Source organism: Cryptococcus neoformans (assembly GCF_000091045.1).
Source record: "Cryptococcus neoformans var. neoformans JEC21 chromosome 2 sequence".
In the NCBI taxonomy this organism is placed as follows: Eukaryota; Fungi; Basidiomycota; class Tremellomycetes; order Tremellales; family Cryptococcaceae; genus Cryptococcus; species Cryptococcus deneoformans.
This window is the reverse complement of record NC_006684.1, coordinates 645,001-667,500: the sequence shown is the minus strand read 5'-3', so window position 1 is coordinate 667,500 and position 22,500 is coordinate 645,001. Positions and strand designations below refer to the sequence as shown.

At 48.7% G+C, this 22,500-nt stretch overlaps 9 protein-coding genes across 9 annotated transcripts in view; 4 read left to right on the top strand and 5 right to left on the bottom strand.

Annotated features, from left to right (window-relative positions):
• CNB02310 (conserved hypothetical protein) overlaps positions 1-1,166 on the bottom strand; it is a 4,734-nt gene extending 3,568 nt beyond the window's left edge. The window contains exons 1-4 of the mRNA XM_024656509.1: positions 799-1,166; positions 566-747; positions 259-500; positions 42-204 (exon numbers count right to left, since the gene is read on the bottom strand). Coding sequence (XP_024512316.1) covers positions 42-204; positions 259-399 — 304 coding nt within the window. The 5' untranslated portion in view covers positions 400-500; positions 566-747; positions 799-1,166. The remainder of the gene's footprint in view (positions 1-41; positions 205-258; positions 501-565; positions 748-798) is intronic.
• A 581-nt stretch (positions 1,167-1,747) lies between these two features.
• On the top strand, positions 1,748-3,234 carry CNB02300 (integral to membrane protein, putative). Its single transcript, XM_569159.2, has 5 exons — positions 1,748-2,076; positions 2,133-2,358; positions 2,413-2,492; positions 2,544-2,679; positions 2,743-3,234. The coding sequence occupies exons 1-5, from the start codon at positions 1,943-1,945 to the stop codon at positions 3,082-3,084; spliced, it is 918 nt and encodes a 305-aa protein (XP_569159.1). The 5' UTR covers positions 1,748-1,942; the 3' UTR covers positions 3,085-3,234.
• Positions 3,235-3,486: 252 nt separating this feature from the next.
• Positions 3,487-5,697, bottom strand: CNB02290 (expressed protein). The gene is made up of 8 exons (XM_569158.2): positions 4,900-5,697; positions 4,564-4,852; positions 4,498-4,518; positions 4,422-4,432; positions 4,181-4,366; positions 4,045-4,113; positions 3,903-3,983; positions 3,487-3,844 (listed from the first exon to the last, which is right to left on the bottom strand). The coding sequence occupies exons 1-8, from the start codon at positions 5,592-5,594 to the stop codon at positions 3,637-3,639; spliced, it is 1,560 nt and encodes a 519-aa protein (XP_569158.1). The 5' UTR covers positions 5,595-5,697; the 3' UTR covers positions 3,487-3,636.
• Positions 5,698-5,913: 216 nt separating this feature from the next.
• On the top strand, positions 5,914-6,925 carry CNB02280 (DNA-directed RNA polymerase ii 13.3 kda polypeptide, putative). Its single transcript, XM_569157.2, has 4 exons — positions 5,914-5,968; positions 6,173-6,284; positions 6,360-6,449; positions 6,506-6,925. The coding sequence occupies exons 2-4, from the start codon at positions 6,232-6,234 to the stop codon at positions 6,849-6,851; spliced, it is 489 nt and encodes a 162-aa protein (XP_569157.1). The 5' UTR covers positions 5,914-5,968; positions 6,173-6,231; the 3' UTR covers positions 6,852-6,925.
• Positions 6,331-9,815, bottom strand: CNB02270 (peroxisome targeting sequence binding protein, putative). The gene is made up of 10 exons (XM_024656508.1): positions 9,689-9,815; positions 9,579-9,623; positions 8,113-9,531; positions 7,662-8,057; positions 7,553-7,606; positions 7,383-7,498; positions 7,135-7,320; positions 7,023-7,072; positions 6,929-6,977; positions 6,331-6,874 (listed from the first exon to the last, which is right to left on the bottom strand). The coding sequence occupies exons 1-9, from the start codon at positions 9,785-9,787 to the stop codon at positions 6,943-6,945; spliced, it is 2,400 nt and encodes a 799-aa protein (XP_024512261.1). The 5' UTR covers positions 9,788-9,815; the 3' UTR covers positions 6,331-6,874; positions 6,929-6,942.
• A 228-nt stretch (positions 9,816-10,043) lies between these two features.
• CNB02260 (hypothetical protein) lies at positions 10,044-10,991 on the top strand. Its single transcript, XM_569155.2, has 2 exons — positions 10,044-10,310; positions 10,364-10,991. The coding sequence occupies exons 1-2, from the start codon at positions 10,117-10,119 to the stop codon at positions 10,839-10,841; spliced, it is 672 nt and encodes a 223-aa protein (XP_569155.1). The 5' UTR covers positions 10,044-10,116; the 3' UTR covers positions 10,842-10,991.
• CNB02250 (hypothetical protein) lies at positions 10,918-15,725 on the bottom strand. The gene is made up of 7 exons (XM_024656507.1): positions 15,376-15,725; positions 15,269-15,308; positions 13,674-15,192; positions 13,349-13,619; positions 12,207-13,294; positions 11,357-12,148; positions 10,918-11,301 (listed from the first exon to the last, which is right to left on the bottom strand). The coding sequence occupies exons 3-7, from the start codon at positions 15,120-15,122 to the stop codon at positions 11,035-11,037; spliced, it is 3,867 nt and encodes a 1,288-aa protein (XP_024512260.1). The 5' UTR covers positions 15,123-15,192; positions 15,269-15,308; positions 15,376-15,725; the 3' UTR covers positions 10,918-11,034.
• Positions 15,726-17,587: 1,862 nt separating this feature from the next.
• Positions 17,588-21,097, bottom strand: CNB02240 (conserved hypothetical protein). Its single transcript, XM_569153.2, has 12 exons — positions 20,886-21,097; positions 19,708-20,814; positions 19,554-19,659; positions 19,441-19,506; positions 19,202-19,380; positions 19,072-19,142; positions 18,892-19,019; positions 18,734-18,840; positions 18,549-18,681; positions 18,263-18,476; positions 17,925-18,206; positions 17,588-17,861 (listed from the first exon to the last, which is right to left on the bottom strand). The coding sequence occupies exons 1-12, from the start codon at positions 21,065-21,067 to the stop codon at positions 17,725-17,727; spliced, it is 2,712 nt and encodes a 903-aa protein (XP_569153.1). The 5' UTR covers positions 21,068-21,097; the 3' UTR covers positions 17,588-17,724.
• Positions 21,098-21,221: 124 nt separating this feature from the next.
• Positions 21,222-22,500, top strand: part of CNB02230 (conserved hypothetical protein) — a 1,486-nt gene continuing 207 nt past the window's right edge. Inside the window, exons 1-7 of the mRNA XM_569152.2 lie at positions 21,222-21,569; positions 21,619-21,630; positions 21,689-21,723; positions 21,780-21,800; positions 21,858-21,955; positions 22,010-22,296; positions 22,344-22,500. The exon at positions 22,344-22,500 is cut by the window's right edge and continues 207 nt beyond it. Coding sequence (XP_569152.1) covers positions 21,374-21,569; positions 21,619-21,630; positions 21,689-21,723; positions 21,780-21,800; positions 21,858-21,955; positions 22,010-22,296; positions 22,344-22,500 — 806 coding nt within the window. The 5' untranslated portion in view covers positions 21,222-21,373. The remainder of the gene's footprint in view (positions 21,570-21,618; positions 21,631-21,688; positions 21,724-21,779; positions 21,801-21,857; positions 21,956-22,009; positions 22,297-22,343) is intronic.

The window sequence follows — 22,500 nt, the reverse complement described above, 5'->3', positions numbered from 1 at the left end:
TAATCAGTGGTGGAGCCTGAGCAACAACTGATGTCACGCACCTGATCTGGGCATCCAGTCATAATAGGCATCTGGCATGAGGCGGACGTCAGGCAGTACAACAGGTGGAAGTGTAATTTTAACGGGGCATCCTTCTAAGCAGTCTAGCAGTAGGCTATTGGGGAGGTCTTGTGGATAAGAGTTGATATAAATAACAGGCGAAATCTGCATGGTGATAACGTCAGCTAAACTTGTCTGTGGATGGAATAGCTAACTGGCCAGATGGGGATGAGGTTTCGGGATATGGGCGCTGCCATCAGTGGTGTGTGGCGGGTGGGTGATGGAGGGGAAATGCAGCTCTAGCGGCTGGTTCTTTGGCGAGGGTTGGTCCAATAGATACCCGTAGGACGACTGGTTCATATCGGAACGAGACCTAGCGGGCGGCAAAGTAGGTGAGTCAACTGTGGTGGATAGCTGGGAGGATGGAAGGGACTGAGGAAACAACGCGGGGGCTTTTAGCTCTGGGGCAGGTGTGAGAGTCGGCTGATAGGAGAGATTTCCGGGGAGCATGGCGAAATGGGCGTACCGCTAAAAGTGCATGGTGAGACCTTTTAGTGCAGAGGTACCATCAACCACCCTCAGTGGTGGGTCACCCAAGACCCAGAAAGGTATCCGACAACGCACAGACAGATCCTGATTTCGCATCCAACGACCCACTTCCAGCAGGTTCCGCGCTATGAGTTTGAGGCTAGCGAGAGCTGAACAAGGCTGATACATTTTCTAGCCTAATTCAGGTGAACGTAATCGTGGAAAGCTCACCTCTCAGATTCTGCCGAACACTGCTGCAATTTATTCACGCTGAACACCTTCCGCGGGTAGTCGGTTCAAACTGCCCCTACTTGCTTACCCTCCGGATGAGGTAGCCACGTGTCGGGACCTCAAATCGCAGATATTAGTGTAGATACCAGATAGGGGATTGGCTCGGAGATGTAGTATCAGTCCTTGCGTTTTCGCCTTGTTACTTTCAATCTGCGCCACCTCTCCACTGCACGGTAGGCGATAGGCGATAGTTGATGCGATGAAGCTAAAATGATGATTTGGTTAAAACGACAATTTGTCGAAAGGAATGAGCAAGGTTGATAGGATGCTGATGATCATTTGCCATTTGGCAAACCTCCTTGGCTCCTTCAGCGCAAAGATCAAGACTGTTCTCGCTCCACGACGCAATAGTCCGTGCTCTACCCGATCCGCGAGAGCCGCTGCTTTGTTTGCCCCGTTGATGATCATGGAACAAGACGAAACATTTCCATGGGGAGTGTGAAAACGTAAAGGCGTGTAAAAATGTTGCATAGTCGAGGTAGGAAGATTGAAAGGGTAAAAAAAGTCATTGGGAGAAAGCGAAGAGAGATAAAGACGAAGTGAGTCAATTAATCGTGGCAATAAGAAGTGCTGTCGTTCGTCTGTTCGTTGCTATCTCGCCAATCACTGCCTACAATTCCACCTATGCGGAATGGCTTGTCGCATGCATGCTGTCGAAAATAGCACACCATGTTCTACGGCGGGTGAGTAACTTTTCTGGCAAATTTGTCATAATTATTATTGGCGGTCGCTATTCTAAGCTGAGGCAGGTAGGTGGAGGCACTTCCAGGCGAGCTTGGCGGAAATCGCCTACAGGAATTACTAATTTTGCCTAAACCGTTGAGTCGCCGGAGAAAAATCGTCTCTCTTTTCCGAAGTAGCTCATGCTCATGATGCGTCTCTCGTTACCATTAACTCTTGCTGGCTTATCGCTCCAATATAGAACCATAATCATGATTTACTGTACCAATATTGTCTGTTTCCCTCAACTTTTATAACCACGTCGTCTAGAGTTTGAGATTCACAGACCGGCATTGACCTGCTGTCTCTTGATTATCGTCACCGTAACTGCTGCTCCTCTAGTCACACGACACCATTACAGGCAATGAAAGAGAACCACGCCGCCGAGAATGCTTTGGGGACCATTGGTGCGATCTTGTGGATGATTCAAATCCTTCCACAAATCATCAAATCACATCGCGAGAAGACGACCAAGGGGTTATCAGCTTCACTCATGTTGTGAGTCATATTTTGTCATTATATAGTCTGGTAAATTCACTGACCAAAAAAAAAAGCATATGGGCTTTGGCATCTTTGTTCCTTGGTGCTTACATCGTGGCTCAGAAACTATCTATCCCATTGCAGATCCAGCCACAGGCCTTTGGAGTGCTAGCCGCCGTCTCTTGGTGTCAGTGTCTGCATTATGACAGAGGCTACTCTCTCAAATCCGTGTGGGCGATATTCTTCGGCTTTTGTTGTATTTTCGCCGGGTTCGAGACCGGTAGTGTGTATGCGCTCTGGGTAAGGTTACCGATCAATGCGCTCGTTCGAGTAGATTGCTGACCATGGTCATAGGCGGGGCAACGAAATGGATCAGAGTGGCCAATCTTGATGTATGGATATATCTCTGCCGTCCTTTTGGCTGTTGCGCTACTGTGAGCCGCCTAAAACGTGTTGTCCGTGGAACTCTGCTGACAAATATCAAGACCACAATATTGGGAGATCTACAAATATCGTGAAGTCATTGGCATTTCTGTACTTTTCATGGTTGTCGATATTCTGGGAGGTGTTTTTTCTTTTCTGAGCCTGTTTTTCCGGGAAGACCTTGATATCGCTGCTTTCGTCAGTTATTCATCTGCCTTTCCTTCCTTCACCCTGCCGTCCATCCACTAACAGGTTACATAGGTGTCTTACGCTCTTGTCGTCATACTCGACAGCATTGTAGTTATTCTCTACTTTATTCTCAACCCCATTGCCAAGCGACGCCGTGCTAGGGAAGCTGAGAAGCAGCAATCAGACAGCGAAGCGGGAATTGAGGGTGCATCGACCACTCCCATGCCAACAGCTCCCACTTTGGTCGGTCATGGTCTCATGGTAGACAAGGAGGTCCAAGATGATGGTGACAGGGGACGGGATATTGCATGCGTGGATTCAGAAAAGGAACAACCTAGGTTGGACGATAAGGAGGAACCGAAGGCTGCCGGAGGTGGAATTAAAAGTACGCAGACCTATAACGTGAGGGCATGAAGAATGGGATGGTTAGGAGAGCGTGGTGAAGAGGGAATGAAAGACACTGCTGTCATGAAAGAAAATAGAAGTTTCTCATCTTGGGCGTTGTACAACTGCAGCTGTAACCATTTCAATAGAGCAAATAGATTGGTATGCAGGTATTACTAAGACCGTAACAAGCAACTCAAAATATCATTCGCATCTGATCATAATATTGATGTTGAAGATCAAGAATGCCGACAGGCAACTATTAACTGCTACTATTCTATATCTTAGATTCAGTGTTACCGCTTATATCGTTATATCAGAGCTTGACAGACAAATAAGGCAAATAAATGCTGTTGATCACTCAGTTAATTCCACCACGACGCTGCAAGGAAACAGAGTAAAGCAGCAATTCGCACTCGGCGGGCTGCGTATCCGTATATAACATACATAACATAACGAACAGAAGAAGTGAAGACATCAAGAGTTACACTCCCATGAGGACGGGGAGCTCGCGACAGACATAAAAGTCTGTAAGCAAAACATGCGTGTGACAACGAACCATTCACAAAACCCCACATACAATTACCAGCCCCACCAGTCCTTATCTTCCACCCCCAATCTTTTCAATAGCTTTACATTGTAGCTTCCATCCGCTTCATAGTACTGCGAGAATTGAGAGAGAATCGCTGTTTTCTTATTCGACAGGTCAAGGTTCTCGTTTTTAGCCTGCTTGTAAAACAGGCTCTTGTAGCCGGGCAGATCCACGGCGGGGATATTGGAAGGTGGTTCCCTATAAGCATATATCAGCAGTTAGTTTATCTCAAACGAATCAAATGACAAGGACCAACCATGTACAATCGTAATCTTCCCATTCATTCCACTGCACCAAATATTGCAAAGTTCTCGGACGATCTTTGGTATGGCGCCTCCTGTATATCCAGTGTTAGTGCCCGGCAAAGTGGAAGATTTCAGCTTCACGCTACCACTAACCCTACTATGCCAGACATGTAGTATAAATTGTCATCTTCTGCTTTTGCAGAAGTCATATCGACCGGTTGGCTGACCGGAAACTTCAGTATGTATTGATACCGGTGCAGGCTATGGCTGGCTGCCTCATCTGACTCACTGATGGATGCAATCTGGTCTCAAACATCGTTCTCTATCTTGCGTTCTTGGTAATTCCTCGCGCTCTTTCATCCTTCGAGCAATCGCCGGTTTAAGATCCTTTATCAAAAGCGTACAGCTGGGGCAGTACCAAGATTTCTTAAGCATAGAGACCTCCGGATCCAGACCGGCGCAAGCCCAATGTACACTGATATATGCATATGTCAATGAGTATACTCAGTCGGGGATATGGGGAAACCTACCGACCATCACACTTCATTCCCGTCAAATTGTAATGGAAAAGGTCAGTTTTAAGGGATCAAATGTAGGAAGACATACCGCTGTACAATCTATCACTTTCTAGAAGACGGGTGAGTTCATATAGGATTTCTCCAGAAGACATACCATGCGTCCTTCCGTACAGTCCGGCCCAAGTTTGGGCCATTTATGACCGTCAACATTGTGACCATTGCTGGCAGCCAAAACCTTGTCGCGCTTGAGAGACGGTTCTTTCTCGTGCATGTGTCCCTCTCCATTTTCTCGTATAAGTTCTGAGCTTTCAGTCTCTTCAGCTTCTTCGGATTCCGTTTCTTCTTCATTCTCTTCCTCTTCCTCTGACTCTGACTCTTCATCGTCATCTGCTAATCTTCTTTCAAGACTGGAGCTCATGGGGTATAAGCTGGAGCCAGTATCCCTGGGTTGTCTGTGAATTTCCACACTGTCCCTTGAAAGGCTACTCACGATTCCAAATCTGATTCTTCCTCGATATCTAGGATGTCCACTCTGTTTTTGGACCACCTTTTTCGTGGATTGAAATGGATGGTAGTTTCCCCATCTGCTAAAACTGGAGCACCTCCTAGCCTCTTCAGTTCCCTAGCGATAGCTCTTTCCACAATCCCGCCGCCATGACCACTGTCGCCGTCACTCGGCATACTTGACTGACGTTGTCCATCATTGAAATCCGCGGGGGAATGACCGTGGGCACCTCTGGAAGAGAGAGCGACCGACCTGTGGGAGCGCCTTATTTGGCGGGAGCGGGAACGGGTTCCGGAGGAAAAGATGGATAAAAATTCTTCTCGAAGAGTATTCACTTCTTGAGTAATAACTCCTAGAGAGCCCATGATCCCAAGCTCTTTTCGATTCAGACTATCATCACATTTGGATTCGATGGAATCCAAGCGCGTTTGTACTGTTTCAGCGAACGCGTCGAATCTCTGGGCATGCGCCTGAAATGCATTACTTTGAGCCATGATAATGGCTGTCAGTGTTGACAGTATTTGCGACATGTCCTTTTTTTCTTCCTCTGGCTGTTCTTTGGGGTTCGAGCGATGTTTCTTGTAAAGGGACCCAGAGCGAGGAGTCCGCGCAGATGATCGTTTTGATGGAATCAAAACCGTCGGAGGATTTGGATGAAAATTTGAAGATGAAAGCGGCATGACTTCGTATCCTCTACCGGTTTGAGAAAGATGCCTGAAAATGATTGACGAATGTGGGAGCTACGGGAGATATTAGCGGATGGACAACGACTTCAGTATCTTATCAATTACACGCCGGAAGTCTTTTCGTCGACGCGCTTCTTGCTCAGAACATTAGTTTGGCTCCTGACCCGCGACCGGCGGCGGAGGCACCTTTAAAAAAATGTGACGTAATCAAAAAAGATGAAGCTATCTGGGCACCCACTTAGTGACCCCAAACTGTATTCCGCTTCTTTGCTGCACTTTCGTTCTTTCTTTTCAATTCACTTTCATTCCCCGGTCATTCTTTCTCCTCTCTTCCCATCCGAATGAGCAATAACCCCCACATTATATCCGTAAGTCCATGCTCAATTTGAAAAACCCTGGCATCTTCGCATGATTATTCAACAAACTATAATAATCTGTCAATCCACGGAATAGACGCTTCTCTCATTGAGAGTCGACAGCCTCAGCCGAAAACGTTTGACCACTAATGACTCTTCTTATGATTCCTGTCGTGTATGATCACATTGTGGTAACTTGGGCTGACGCCATCACAGTGCTGTTGAACATCTATATATTGCACATTTCGCACCTATTTTGATAGTAGATAGTCGGGATGAATCAGCCTAATAGGATTGACTCATGGTTGTTACAAGATGATGAGAAACCGTGAGTTTCTCCATCACACCGTTACGAAGCACATATATACATAAGGATCAAAAGTTAATGAGTTGGACTCGACAGATTAACGATCACGGAGGACCCCAAACTGCCCAACGCCTCCACTATAGTCATACGACGACAGGATCATACATTGGGAAACATGCTCAGAGCGTGAGCCGCAAGCCATTGAATTGATCTCATGATGGATGTGCTGACAACTGGTTAAGACAATTAATGCTCGACCCTACTGTTCTCTTCGCGGGCTACAAAGTTCCTCACCCTCTTGAAAACGACATTCTTCTCAAAATCCAGACCGACGAGCGGTCAAATCCTGCAGAGGCTCTCAAACGTGCTTGTCATGAACTGATCCGGCAAACCGTACACATCAAAGCTCAATTCCAACAGCAAGCAAAGAACATCGAGATGGGTATGGGTCCCGAACAAGGAGTCGCTCCAGATGCAGCAGGTGCGAATGGGGCGTACGATCCGTATGGGGATGGGTTCGGGAGGGAGGGCAATGTGGTCGTCGGCGGTGCAGTGAGGGACCAGGGGCAGGATGTATACGACTTTTAGAATGTTTGTGAGATTGAAAAATCCTTGTTGTAAAGTTATTGTCAGCAGTACTCAAATATGCATAAACTAAAGGCTACAATTATGATACAATCTAGAGCTCTTCATCTACAAATTTCAATGGCAGACCTGACAAAAATTTAGCGATGGCGCACATCAGATAGGGCTACTCACCAGATAAATCTCTCTTTTCTACGATTTTTACAAGGTCCTGTCGATTCATACTTGATACCCATCCGTTAACACAGGAATCAAAAACGTTTGGAGAGGTGAATATAGCACTTACTAGAAGCAGGCGCCTTTTAGACTATTCCATAGCGTCTCGCTCGTAACACCTTTTGCACCTCCACCATTCTGGCCGTATGCATAGGCTTCACTTGCCTCAGAGTGCTGGAGCCTCAGGGCGTCGAGGATTGATTGGGCGGCAGTTTGATATTCACCGAGATTCATGTATGCGATGCCAAGATTGAACCTGAAGAGAAGAGCTGCGTTAGAAAGCTCGCATCACCCGAGATATAGTGGTGAAATGCTTACAAAGCTCGGACAAAACCGGGATGCAACCTCAGAGCTTGATGGTAGTACTGTACAGCTTCGCTGGATCTTCCGCTGTTCGCAAGTGTTGCACCGAGACGGTTGTACAACAACCAATCCTATAGGGGCAGTTAGCATCTGCGAGATGTATTACAGGAAGCAAGCTGCCTTACTTCAGGCCGGGCCTCCAAGGCCGCCAAAAAGCAATCCTCAGCTTTGGAATAATCCTGTCCCAGATGGTCATAAGTAATCGCGCAATGGCTGACAAGAAAGACGACTTACCTGGCCCCCACTCATATTGAACAGCACCCCGAGTGCAACCTGAACATCAGCATCAATCTCGTGCGGCGTTTGCCTCGCAATTTCTATTAAACTCTCAATGAGTTTGTTTCTGTCTTTTCCTTTTTGTCCATCAGCGCCGGTTGTATTTTTGCTGTCCTTCAGTCTAATCCAATCCTCCAGCATGGTGCACGCGGCCTCATTTTCCCCTTCATTTGTATAGCTGACAGCGAGGGCAAGATACGCTGGCCGATACTGCGGATTCAGTTGAATGACTTTGGATAGGGCCAAGATAGCTTGGTCTTCGCGCTCATTCTCTTGTTGCTTGAGGCCGAGGGCATACCATGCTTCATGTGAGGTAGAATCTTTCTGTACTTCAGATTCAAGCTCAAGTATACCCTGGGATGTACGTCAGACGGCTGAATCAAACAGAAGAAGGGGATATGCAACTCACTTTTAAGGTAGGTGAGTCTCTAGACACTTCGAAATATAGCTCCTCTTCATCGGTCGAATAAGGGTTTCGACTTTGGAACATGTATCTTTCTGACTGGTCGCCAGTCCCCATGCCTCTGAAATGTGCAACGCCAGGTTCTGTCCTTTGAAATTCCTCCCAATCACTTTGCAGCCTATCCCAACTTTCTTGCTTCCCCACTCCGCCTTCCAAACTTTCTTGGGCCCGTCTGAGTTGACCATTGAACTCTTCAAAAACATCTTCATCAAAGTCGTGAGTTAGCCCTTGTTCATTCCAACCCCAACCTGCGCCGGGGATGTTGCCAGGAGACGAAATGGCTTCCTCGAGAGTGCTGGGTACACCACTCCTTTCTCGAGAAGCGGGGTGTTCGTCAAAGTGGACATTCTTTCTTGGCTCGGGTGCGGGCGATTCCGAAGATTGTATGAGGGCTTCTTGATCATGATACTGTTGATCCCACAAAGCACCATTATTCGCGGCTAGTCGGGCAGCTTGAGGAGCTGTCTGGGGAGGAACCAATGTGTGCGTTGGCAAAGCCGGAACCCAAGAATTCAGGGCTGGATACTCTTTTTGACCTGGAGGATAAGGCGATCTTCGTTCGAGGTATTCAGCTTCAGCCAAGGTGGGGGCTTCTTGCGGTATTGATTTCTCTTTTTGCTTGGCAAAACCTTCCGCCCAATTGTTTCCAACAATGTTCCGCTCAACGAATGTCGCACCCTCACCCACCTCCTCACCTTTTACCTCTTGCCCTTCTTTGACCACAACCTGTTCGTCACCTAAGCCTCTCAGAAGAGACAAGAATTTACTTTGTGCAAATTTGGGATTGGCAGATAAAATGTCTGACTGGGTCTCCAGATTACTTACAAAGGACCGGGCCGTCCGAGCTAGTAATTGTTGAGATTCATCAAGAGGCAGAGTTTCTGATCCGGTTGGTTGACCAATTTGCTCTTCATATTTACTAACGGGAGCCGCTGCATGGATATCAGGTCGAGGAAATGTCAGGCTTGCTTCTGAAATCGGAATGTCATGCGACCGAAAGCTTGGTCGCATCAATGCCGGGCGCTGAAGTTGATATTGAGTTTCTGGAACCTCCCATGGTGCAAGACCAGCATTATATAGGGGTTTCTGAGATCTTGTGGTTCCAAGTGGAGGCGCGGCTGCAACATGCTGGCTAAACTCTTCCTGCCAACCGCTCTTTGTGGAAGCTACAGAACGGGTGTATTTCGATGCTGTCGGTCCTGTCAGAGGGACGAAATCGCTGGCCCAATCTGAGGCATGAGAAGTTGATGGAACAGGAGAAAGCTGTTGCCTCAGTGAAGAGAGGTCAAAAGTTGATGGAGGTCCTGGAACTTGCTTCGGGGACTGGTTGACTGGCAGCTGAGCAAGTTGAGCTCTGAATGGCTGCTATGCAAGCTATCAATATAGGATGTAATGCATACTTCCATACCCACCTTTGATGATGATCCAGAGGCATTCGAGGTGTAGGCTAGTCGATCCTACCACGGGATAAGTTAGCTCATTATAAATAAGCTTGCAAAGTGATCGACACTCATCAGCGCACCTGTTGTAGAGAACGGTCAACGTTGATCCTGTCTGAGACGTTTTTGAGAGCAGATGTAGGTCCACACTGGACCGAAGCGCCCGATAGGAAAGCAGACATGGCGGTATGTGTGGGAGAGAGCGATGTGGGATGAAATAAGAGATGAGATTTATCATGATTTCGTCAGAAAGCACGTCGGGCGTACAGACCGCCGCCCGGTTATCCGACGGGGTTATGTAGCCGAGAAATAGGCGCAGAAACGATGACAGTTGACGGTGCTTGCCTAATAGAGGACTCAGGCACGGGCATCATGACGTATGAACTATGGTCTATTATGGGCCGTGAAATTCGATGATCCGTCACTCACTGCATTTACTTTTAACCAGCTTCTCTATTACCTGCTACTACTATACGATTACGGGTATTGAATACAAGATTGTCTTCCCAGCATGGCAGAAGGCATCGAGCTCAAACCCCTGGGTGCATCAGCCCCTCCGCTCCCCCCGCGACACGCCGATCCGCCCGCCGGCTCCCTCGGCAAAGCGTACAGGTCCGCAGAGGAAAAGGCAAAGGCAATCATACATCTCCAGCAGGACGCCGGGCTGGACGCCATCTCTGTATGGGCCCTCGTCCTCTCTTCATGGTCCGTTTTTGTCACGCTCTCCCACTACATTGCATCCCTGACACTCCCAGCAGGTTCGCCATACTCGCTGTACCACTTCTCTTATTCCCCCGCATCCTCATTTTCTTCTCCCAGACGCCTCCGCCTACTGTTCCCTTTTCATCCTCTTCCGTCGCCAATGCTGCAGCTGCAGCTCGCGAGAATCATTATGACAGTCTCACCCCTCTCGAGTACACTCTCTGCCTATCTTTGTCCCTTGGCCTCATAGCCATGTCCCTCGTGTCTCTCTTCATCTTGGTCCCGACATACACCCCGCCTTCTACTAATCCATCTCGCACTCCTCTTTTGGGTGTTTTGGTGGGATTGACTACCATCTCTGGAGCAGTGCTTTGGAATGCAGGTGGATTAGGTGGATTAGGCGTTTTCGTTGGAGGGGGAAATGTCTTTGTAGCCGTCTGGGGATGGTGGGTTATTGTATTTGGAGGCGGGAGGGGCAGGATAACGAAAAAGCAACATAAACATAATACGCCAGAAAGACTGAGAAAGCTGTGATCATCCTGATTCATTATTGGAGGGGATGAAATGGAAGCTGTGTACTGTATCGATGTCGTTAGAGGATAGCTATGCATTTGTATTATTATCCAGGACACTCTATTGGGAGGACGGTTTGATAGAACTCGTACTGTCTTACGTTAATGCTACATAATTATGAACCAAATCTCGCCAAGACATCATCTTCATTACATTACGTTGCGGCCGCTTCCTGATCTTCCCTCAACATCCTTTCCCTCTCCCTCTCCGCTTCATCCGCCGCGACAAGCGCTTGCTGCACCATTGTCGCCTCTCTAGGATTGATCGCACCCGACGCGGCGGCATTGGCCGGATTGGAAACGGCGGCAGCGGCAGCCTGCTGAGCTGGATTACGTCTTCGTCGTCGACGAGGAAGGGTTATTATCTTTGGCATAGGTCGTTCATCAAGATCCTTGGCAACGTTTGTAGCAGCTTGGAACGCCTAAATTGAACTGTTAGAATTCAATCTCCGCATTGCGAACTGCCGATACACGTACCTCGACCCAGTCGACCATATCCCTTGCACTCTCCGTCTGCAGCAGGAATTGTTCGCCATCTGCCCTGACACGAACCACGTTCTTCCTCTTGTGATAGTCGGCAGCCAAGCCGCTCTCCGTCTTGTTCAGCGAATACTGTTTTACCAAAGCATTGTGCTGAAAGTGACTAGATAAGGGGGTATTGGTCGACCCGTAGCTGCTCGATGGATAGGCGGCGTTTGTCCCAGAGGTGGAAGCACGTCGCTGACTGTTGAAAAGGGCGGCATCCTTGACGTCATCCCCATTTTCGGCATTATGCACTATCGACAAAGAGCTTCGCCGATAACTGCCTGAACCAAGAGTGTTGTTAGATTCGGATGTTCGGCGCCCCGGTATGGGAATACTGATTGGGGAGGTAGAATCACCAGTTCCACGCCACGTCATAGAGTTTGTGGTATCCACTGAACCCCTTCGACCCGGATCGGCTGAGATTGAGCTCCTCTTGTTACCAGGACCGATCGCACTGCTCGACGATGCCCTTCTCCTTCTCTCAGGCGCTGGATGTACATGCAAAAACTCGTCCGCATCTTCATCGTCAATAGTGGGGACAGGCGCATCGGTCTTCAATGGGAATCTGTGAGGATCAAATTTGTACACCAAGAGCGCAGTACCGTGCAGAATGAAATAATAGCGTTTCCAGCTTCGGTCTCGAGCTTGGATCTTCTCAACTTTCTTCTTGCCGTCAGGTCCGGTTCCCAGGTCCTTCTCTCCGGTGAACTCCATTTTCCGTTGCAGCATGCCTTCGATATGGACCTAGCATCACTATAAGCATACTCATCCTTTGGGCGGAATCAGCACGTTTGAGACTTACCGAGCACCAGTATTTTGGCAGCTTTTCCCTCCCCTCTTCGTCCCTTGGTTTTGGAATAAATGTCCCGGGGAATGGTGGCTCATATTTTGGTGGTGGCGCCACTAAATCATCTGCCGACCTTCTTCTCTTCAACTCTTTTTGTTTATCCTTTCCGGCAACTGAGAGATTGAAGCCATTCAATCCAGCCGCAGGAGTGGGAGGCGGTTTGGCCCATTCTTGGGGGCTCAGAATACCACCTGGCCCAGTAGGCTCTTGTTGAGGTGGCAAAGAGATACGGAAGGGCATTTGTTCACCGGATTTGACTGTTTCCAACTTTGGTTTGACGAGCATTCGACCTGCAGTACTGTCTCCGCTATCCTGAGGTTTGGGTGGAAGGTTAATCATTGAGATGGAAGTCTGAGTGTAAAGAGAGGGACGTTGGGGGGCTTGTTGAGAAGGCGGGGGTTGAACGGTAGATTCGACAGTGTCATTTGCTTCTACTGATGGCGTTCCACCTTCAGTAGAAACCTCACTAGTATCCTCGCTGCTGGCTCCAAGCTCTTCTCTCCGCGCGTCTTCCTCAACCTCGCTTTCCTCCTCCAAAACACTCCTTTCCTCTTCGTCCTCCACTCTTGGCGCCGTCACTGATGCTGCCAAGCCCGAGTCCACAGCCGCATCCTTGCCCTTTCCTTTATCCAATCGAGGTAGCGGCGATGGCATAGCACTGGGACCAGAAGACGACGGCTGGCTATCAAAGTATCCAGAGGAGCATCTCGATGTTGTGGTAAGCGTGCTCGGATTAGATGGTTGGCCTCTCTCCAGAGTGGCTCTCGCAATAGCAGCTGCGGCTCCAGCTGTAGGTTGCGCATTGCCAGTATCAACGATAACCGTCGGCACAACATCTTGTACAGGAGTACCTTCATTACTGAACTGTGCCCAAGAAGTGGATTCGCTTTTTTCGCAAGGTGTACTCAGTGACCACACTGATTTGCCATTGGCTTTGGGAATAATGGTCGATCCGGGTACGTTTGACATGTTACTAAATCGTGGAAAATCCGATTCATGACGTATATCCGTAGACGCATTTGATACCCTTGATCCGCTTACATCTGCAATGTAACTGTCAGTAATGATCTTTTAGCGAGAAAATATCGGTGACTGACCACCTTCTTCCGTTACTGCACTCTTCGCCATCTCTCCAACTTGACTTGAAGAACCTGTCCTAGTTTTCCTGGCCAATCTCCCAGCAAAACCCATGAGACTTGAGTCTACTGTCGAAGGATTCCTTGTGGTTTCCGCCTCGCTATCATTATCGGAATCACCATCAGAGCCTACGCCATCCTCAGATTCTTCCTCGTCGTCATCGTCTCCGGCATCTCCACCTTCGTCATCCTCATTTGAGGGTACTGTTGACGGTTGGCGAAGCATCACAGGCTATGTACCGAATCAGATCTTTGAATGGCTGGAAGCAAAATTCAAATAACGTACCATCGCCCTCCTGGCCTTTCTCAATTCCTGCTCGGTCATTGGTGTCTTCTTCGCCTTTCCTGGGGGTAAATTCAATGTAAATGAACCTAAAGCTGGCGTTCTTGCTCCGTTCATCATTGTTATCGGTGATCTCATGATTCCACCTCCTGGCGTTTTAGGTCCTCCTTCCTTTGCCAACTCCCCCCAACCTGGTGTTGCTGTTGGAGTCGGACTGGAGGTGTCACCCGCTAAGCTTGCAAGATTGGTTAGAGTTGGCAGGTTCCTGATGGGCTGGGGCATAGGGGGAGAGTGAATGACAGTAGTTTTGCGAACGGATAGACCTGGGTGAGACATACGGACAGGCGAGGATGAAGATGACATGGTTGAGGAAGGCGTGGCGGGGGGGGCAGATATGGAGGGAATCGAAGAGGCAGTGTGATGGGTGATTGGATATGGTGCGATCGCGAGAATATCTTGGCTGTGCGTCTTTGGCGGATGGACGTTTCCAGAGAGCATCTGGCTGTCGGCGCCAGCCACAGATGTCTTGATATTCCCCTGCTCACGGGACACAGGCTGCAGAGCCTTCGGCGTCAAAACTTCGTCAGAGATATTGAGGGCCAAGGACGGCCGTCTCTGGCTTGTGTCCACCTCATTTTGTGATCCAGTCTCGGGCGATACTCTACCGCTCAACGGTGGCGTGGGAAGCTGCGGTTCGGGGGGGACCACCACCATTTCTTGCTGCTTTGTAGTTGGCCGACTGTCCAACATTTGCGCATCTGTTGATCGACGCTTTGCATTTTCGTCATTCGTCGCGCTAACGATATCAGGGCCAGTAGTCAATGGTACTAGTTCATTGGGGGGAACTTCCGCATATCCTTCATCCGGAAGCACCAGAGGGTACGACGGCTGCCAAGTCCGCGATAAAGGGCGAGTTCGCGCATTGGGACTGACTGACTCTTGCGACAATGGAGAGGATGTTTCAGGTGAAACAGTGTGCGAAAGGATAAAGTTATCAGGGACGACAGTGGCTGATGGGAAATACCCAGCGTTGACTGGCTTGGTGGACAATTTTTGCGCAGAATCCCGATAATCGGCCATGGCAAGTTCGTTTCCAGGTCTTGTGGCAACAGGCGCAGATCCGGGTAACCCATGGCTCCCCTGGTCGAGTGACGTCGAAGATTGCCTGGGAGGCTCGGGAGAAGAGCTAGAATTACGGCGGAAAAACATTGATGGGGTAGTCAATTTCTTTTTCATCCTTTCTTTTTTCGGCGTCCCAGACTGGCTACCACTCCCAGGACCAGCTCCCAGCAGCGTCTTGAGTTTTGTACTGTTCATGCTTGAAAATGGCGGGTTGTGATCTGTGTTGGACGTCGCATCTATGGAGAGCCGCTTGTGGACCTGGGGATCCGGAGGATGGAGCGCAGGAGGGGCTTCGGAAGCCCGCCGAGAGCGTTGGAAGAATAGGGGCATATTGAGCTGTGCGTCCGCTAGTAGTAGTTCCGGAGGAGCTAGATGGGATATTTGACACTGATGATATGTACTGCAAGATGGTTATTGGGCGACATGAGACGCACACGCAGGGGGTGGAAAATCGTAAGTGAGGACGGGTGACTCACTGTTTGTTCACTTGTACGGGTACAGCAGCAGCAATATCCTCTGTTGATGCAAAACGTGAGATAGGCGAATGGCGATGCCGATGAATGCGACGGGCAAACGGACTCACGGATCTCTTGGCTCTTGGCCAATTTTCTTGCCGATTCTGAGAGATCGCCGTCCGAGGCTATGCACTGTGGGATGAAGCTGCCAGAGAAATGGAAAAGGACTGCCAGAGAGTGGAAAGGACTGCCAGAGAGCTGGAAAAGGCTGGCGGAACAAGTCGAAAGCGATGGGCCCCCCAGGTCGACGAGTGCGGTAGAGTGAGGAACGGGTCTAGGGACAAGGGGCGAAGACCGATGGGTTAATTAGCTGATCCGGCGAGATATGCGAGCCTTCTGTTGGCGCGGGGCAGGGGATGGGGAAGAGGAGACGGTTTGGGGGACTTTTCGCGGAGGGGAGGGAGGCGCTGTGGGCGTTGGGACAAGTGGAAAGGAGGGTTGGAAGAGTGCAATAGGTGGCGATAATAAGCCAACACGTCCAGCCCCAGCCTCGACGTCATGCTCTCAAAAACTCCACAGTGACAACCGCCGCCCGGCCTCGTCGCTGATTTCAGTTTGCTTCTAACTCATTGCCTATGCATGTCCCAACGCTCGACCCCAGGTCTATTTCAGGCCCTGTTTATCCATGCAATGAACAGTCGCCGCTTTAGCTATCTTTCCTCACAGACGCATACGGGATCATTCGTTCTGCTCATTGACACCAACTGCTGCTGCTGATTACAGTTAGATCACTATTGGTATCTGTACTTTGCATCCGGCTCCCGGCTTGCATTCGGCAGCAACAAGACTTACGAGTCGTAATTATCAGTAGAGTTAAAAAATTATAGTAGCCGCCCTAGCTCTTCGCGTTCTCGTTAGCTTGCCTCTAGAACGACGCGAACTGGGAAGAGTCGTACATATAATGTTGGCACCTTAATCTTGTGCCCTTTCTCTCCTCGTTTCCAGCAGCACAACGGAGACTGCTAAGCATTTCTCGTATACAGCCGAGCTTAGATCTCGGCGTAGACAGCAACATCCCGCAACGTTTTACCACCGCTCTTCGTCGAGAGTGACCGCTTCTATCTTCTTTCGTCGTCTCTCCATTGTGCTCCATCAGCTCTTCCTCCATATTTCACCCACCACCATCACATCATTCATCATAAAATAGAAGGATAAAGTTCTTCGTCCTCAGGGCGGCGACGTAGTCCTCATACCTCGTGTGACGTTGTTATAACCGCCGTGCGGCGTTTGTGTGGAATGTCGATTAATGCAGCCAGGCGGCAATGCAGCATCCAGGCTTGCAAAAGATCTCATCATAAATAACCATGATATCCTCTTTTATTTTATTTTATCTTTCTACACCTTCTGTTCGCTTTGTCTCCCTCCATGTGCCCAAAAATAGCTCATTTAGCACTGGTACTATAACTACTTATATATCGTCATCACGAGCCTTTCGGATTTCCCCGACAACGAAGTATGGTGGACCTTTTCTGTCGTCAGTTGTCAATAAGATGAAAAGAAAAAAGCACCAACCGAAAGAAGACGACAGACGACATACCAAAACCATTCATGGACTGTCAGTGTCATACTGATTTCAATGCTCTGATCACATATGAATGCACAACGATTCGGTGTGACTTGCACTCCCGGCACGACGTCCGACGCTGTGACGGACAGACGATGATTATGATCCTCCTGCTGTTGTATGTAATATTTGCTGTCCATACTGAGCCTTGACAGAATACCCATCAAACCATTACATATTCTTGTTGGTACTATATGAATACTACTCAACAGTGCAGCCACCGACCTCTTATTTTACACCTCGTCTCTCTTCCTTCTGGAGGGGGGCACGTAGGGCGGTGGGTTAGGCGGGGGTAATCCACTACCGGGTCTGTGTCCCGGTGCGCGGTCACACATCGTTACTATGTCGCGTTGTATAGTGGGTATGGCTTTGAGGCGTAAATTGCTGCGAAAAAAAGCTCGCCAAGTGGATCAAGAGACCGGATGAAAGTTTTTAGGAAAACAGAGCAAGGAGAGAAAGGGATGATGCTGAGGAGTTTGTGTGGTGGGTGGGTACTATTATTGGCTTTGGGGTGACTATTTCTTTACCTCTGAAAGTCACAATCGGATACGGGAATGAGGAATAAAGATCAATCTGAGGATGCTGATTAGATTATAACAGTGAAAGAAAAGTACTGCAGTTTCTTCCATTCGTACGCTGCAGTTGCTGCTGAAAGGATCATCATATCACTTGTTGGTGACCAATTATATCAGCAGAAAGGATAGAAAAAGTTCCATAAAGATCATCTCACGTCGGTATGCACGACGCTAAAGATTGGTATCAAGATTGCAGACATTATACACTACCGTATTCCTCAACATCTGGCCCTTTCGCTTTACCGGACCATCCCATGAAACCTCCCTCTAAACAACTACTACCTTTTACCGGAACTTTCTTTCTCTCGTTCTTTTACAGCAGATAAGGCCGCATGTGTTTTGAGAAGTAAAGCACCTTCGAGAGAGTATTTGCCCGCCGCTTTAGCCATGTATGCATTGTGATCCGGCAATTTTCCTATTGGGCAAGTGGTCAGTCTGCAATCCCCTCTCCTGAATTAAGTATCGGACACGGGCTCACCAGACATAACCACTTCAAAGTGATACTTTGCCTGATCATCATCCCCTCTTCTCGCATACAGTCTACCCAACTCATAATAACAATGATATAAGATCCAGTGATCGAGCTGGACATCAGGAGTATGCCTGATGACTGCTTGGAAATCTTTTTCGGCTGCTTGATCGAGATCGGGGTCCGACGGGTCCGTTGGGAGTACCACTAGAGTTGAAGGCTCGGCATCCACAGGTTGGTATCGCGCGATGAATTGACACATGCCGCGAAGGAAGTGTGCTAGGACATAGTCTATTTCATCGCCGTTAGTCCCTCTCGTTTCTGGTTCTGTGTGACGACACACCCACCATCCCAGTACTCTTTGCCAGTGCCATTGCCGTAATTCTCTTCACCATTCTCCAACTTCTTCATCATTTCATTCAACCTAGGTACATGGATATCGAGAAGACTCCTTCGAGGGGTATTTGATAATGATCCAAAGACGTAGGCCAGCTCTAGAGCAGGAAGGAAAAGGCGAGAAGATTGCGATGAGAATTTTCGGGCCTTTCGAGAGGCAAATTTCTACGCGCTCAAGGTCAACAATGGCAAAGAAAGAAAAATAAAAAAAAAAAGTTGAAGATTTGGAAAGCGCACCTCAATTGGCAATGACTTGCCAGCAATTTTTTTAGTCAACTTTGGTATCTGCTGCATCAACCTATCGGCTTCCGACATTTTGGCATCCTGGTCGCCATCCTCGACCAATTCAACGATGCAAGCAGCAGCGGCGCTTTGGGATAGATCAGTTTCGTGAATCCTTCGTTATGTCCAATTGGACTTACTATGTGTATACGGCTCGACTCCAATTAGACTCGTCTTTGAGAATTGAGAAACAGTCCAGAGCGCCTTTCCATTTACCCAGCATCATATAATTACAAGCGTAATCCCACTGTCCAGGCATCAGTAATTATCGTTACGCTCTCCAAAATGAATGACGGACCAAGCACATGTGTTGCAACTGAATATATTCCAGCTTGAGATCTAAAGCTCGCTGAAGGGAATCGTTGGCTTCTGCAGGTTGGCATTGTGTAGTGTGGAGTCGAGCTTGGAAGTACAGGAAGAAAACACCTAATCATTACATGAGCCCCCAATGTTCCGACGGCCATATGTGGACGCATACCGTTAGGGTATCGCCTCATGTTGTACGCCAAGACGTTCTTTGCTAGGGGAACGTCTACGCCGGTAATGGGACTGTATTTGCATTAGCCTTCCAGTTCGAGAGGTCATAATAGATCATAGGAACGACCTACATTAGGACAGAAATCACCAAGTGGAAGGCCAACAAGATCAGATCACAAACGGGCCTCCTCAATCCCTCGTTCTTCTCGTTGAAAGTAGGCTCCGGTGAGTCGTGAGACCAACCACCGGCAGCCATGAGCGTTGCCAGAGCGACTTTTCGGTCTCCGGCGTAGCCAAAGACTTCGGCAATCTATGAGCATAAACAGTCAGCGGGTTCAAGCATACGGTGTTAAACGGGCACATGTCTTACCTTCAGAACCTTGCCAGGTAGAAGAGATAGCATAAGAGATGATGTGCCAGTACCAAGAAGAACACCCTGAAACAAATAAACAAACATTATCTGACACGAGAGGGAAGACTCACAGATCGGAAGTCCATGTCAATGTCATCGTCATAGCCATGCTTATCTGCATCCTCCAAGAAATGCTGCAAATTTCGATAGATACCATGAGCAGTGCGCATATTGAAGCTAAAGCCAGATTAGCCACCAAAGCTGCCAAATGAGAAATCTACCTACGCCTCTCTGACCAGTCCGATCCAGTCACCTCCGCTGATAATGGCCAACATTGCCTTCATTAACGATTGCTCCGCATAGACTAACTCCGCATGCCTCTCCAGTGGTGTCATGGCTTTCACCCTGGCCAAACCTCCATGAGATTTCACCATACCTCCTAGACGGGAGAAAACGTTGTCAGAAGGTCGACGGAGAGACGACGCCGTAACCGCAGTCGATTTGCAGATTTCGAGAGCGTTGTGCAAGTCAACAGAGTCGAAAGTCATCATGCCTTTGAGCGCTTCAATGATACCCATTGCGCTTTGCAAATAGAGGTGGTGGCCTTCTGACTCGCTTTCCTCGCAAAACTCTTCAGCCTCCTTCATTCGGCTGGTCAAAAATAGGCGAATAGCCTCTCGACATGTCTCGATGTCATCACCTAATACTGCAGCCTGGTCGACAGTAGTTGCGCTAGGACGGTTATGAGACATGTGTCGCTTGACTTTTGTCTCGGCAGTTGATGGAAGGCTTCTATGGATAGTTGAAGTTCCTGTTCCGGCAATATCACCACTAGAAGTAACTGAACCCTTGGCAACGTTTGTAGGCTCTACCTTGACATCCGTGGAAGAGGATAGATGGTCAGGGGTTGAAGATGCAGCATCAACAACAGCAGCTTCGTCTGAAGGCTGACTTGTCCTTTTGGGAGCGGTAGGAGGCTCGTTCTCTTGTTCGTCCTCCTCCTCTACTTCGCTGAGGCCCTCGGAAGGCGTGAGGAACGCATCGTCTTCATCGGACGATTCACCTGCCCCCTCCAGCTCCCACTGCGACCACAAGCTGTCACGTCGCTGACGCCTTGCTGCTCCATCTGTTGTGACAGTTGGCGATGATTCCGGAGACTCCGTCATCTGATTACCAGCGGTTCCAATGCTTAGCTGGTTGAGAGCTTTCTGAGCATTTGTGGCATCACTAAGCTGAGTGGACCGGGAAGGTGTCGAAGTACCCGAAGAAGTCGATGATACGTTGAGCTTGGATCGGCCATGCTTAGGGGATGCAGTTCCTTCGCGCTCCGTATAAGAGGAGAGAGACGAAGATGAAGAGAACAAAGACGAAAGCTTTTTTCGTCCTTTGGAGCTAGAGAGAGATAATACAAAAATCATCGTTAGATCAGCAGGATTCAAATAGATCGGGAGTGGTATTCTTACCCCAGCAATGTATGCCTCCTCTTGTGTTTGCCTGTCGAGCTCGTTCCGTCATCGATCGCGCTCGAGTTGCTTACATCCCTCATCTTTGCGGGCGTATCGGTCTTCGAGCTAGGCGCCCTGGGCAAATCATCGGAATTGAGGCTTTTCTTCTTCGATGTTGTTGACTTGCGACCGAAAGGCATGGCGATGTTGGGAATAAATGGAAGAGGCAGAAGACGTCAGACAGAAAATAACAGGTGGACGGATGAGGGCGGCCATCGGGCTTACGAGTGACCGTCTGACTTCACATGTTTCCTCTATTAAATTTATTATTAAGCATATACATAACTGCCACGCGGATAACAAGACTCTGCCAGGCACGACAGGAACCGGCGGTAACTTTCTCCAGCCAAGAGTTCCACATACGTTTACAAGCAGCAATTAGCCCTTTTCCGCTTGATTATATCCACTTCCCACTTTCATATCCCCTTCTCCAAATTTTCACGATAATGGTAGCCAAAAACGTTGCAGTAACCGGTGCTAGTGGTCTTCTTGGACGAGCTGTTGCCGCCTACTTCATCTCCCAGGGTGACCAAGTCATCTCTCTCGCCAATAGCCGAGCTGATAGGGACCCTCACTACACCAAGCTCGACTTGATGGACCAGGAGGCTGTCAAAAATTTCTTCGGAAGCAACGACATAGACTGTGAGTAAATGTCGCCTTCGAAGCCTTCCGGAGCTAACCTGCAATTCAGTTGTCGTACACTGTACGTCTTTGAAAGTGAACGCCTGTCAAGATACACACCATAGCTAACAGAAAACTAGGCGCTGCCGAGCGCCGCCCTGATGTTGCTGAGGCCGTAGGTTCCTTTATGAAATGTTGGCAAATTTGAAACTGACCCTTTGCTATCTTCAGGATCCCGAGAAAGCCGCAAAGGTAAACTGGGTACCCTTTCTTCGGATGGACAATGTCTGATTTCTTGTTGCCTTATAGATTAATGCTGCTGTCCCTGCTCAGCTTGCTTCTCTTGCCAAAGAGCAAGGGTTCACTCTTATTTACATTTCCACTGACTATGTCTTCAATGGTCGCAAGTAGGTTCATCCGTCGCTCTATAAGCAAAGCCTTCCCTGACAAATCAATCGTAGCCCTCCTTATGAGGTCAATGACACCCCTGACCCTCTTCAAATGTACGGTCGTCAAAAGCTCGACGGTGAAAAGGCTGTCCTCGCTGAGCATGAGAAGGGTGCAAAGGTCTCTGTTCTCCGAATCCCCGTTTTATACGGGAGGACAGAATACAATGCTGAATCCGCCGTCAACATCCTTCGAGATGTTGTCGAGGACCAGTCTGGCAAGACCTATAAGATGGATGCCAGACAAGTCAGATTCCCTACCAACGTGGAAGACATTGGCCGGGTGCTTTATGATCTGGCTCGTAAGTACACCTCATTTGCTCAGCAAAGCTGACATTTCGCAACCCAGACTTGGAGAAGCCACTCCCTCCCATTTTGCACTATGCTTCTCCAGCTCCTGCTCTTACTAAATATGACATGACGAGTATCATTGCAAAGCATTTGAATCTCCCTATTGACCATGTTATTAAAGACACAACCGTTCCCACCGGTGCCACTCCTCGACC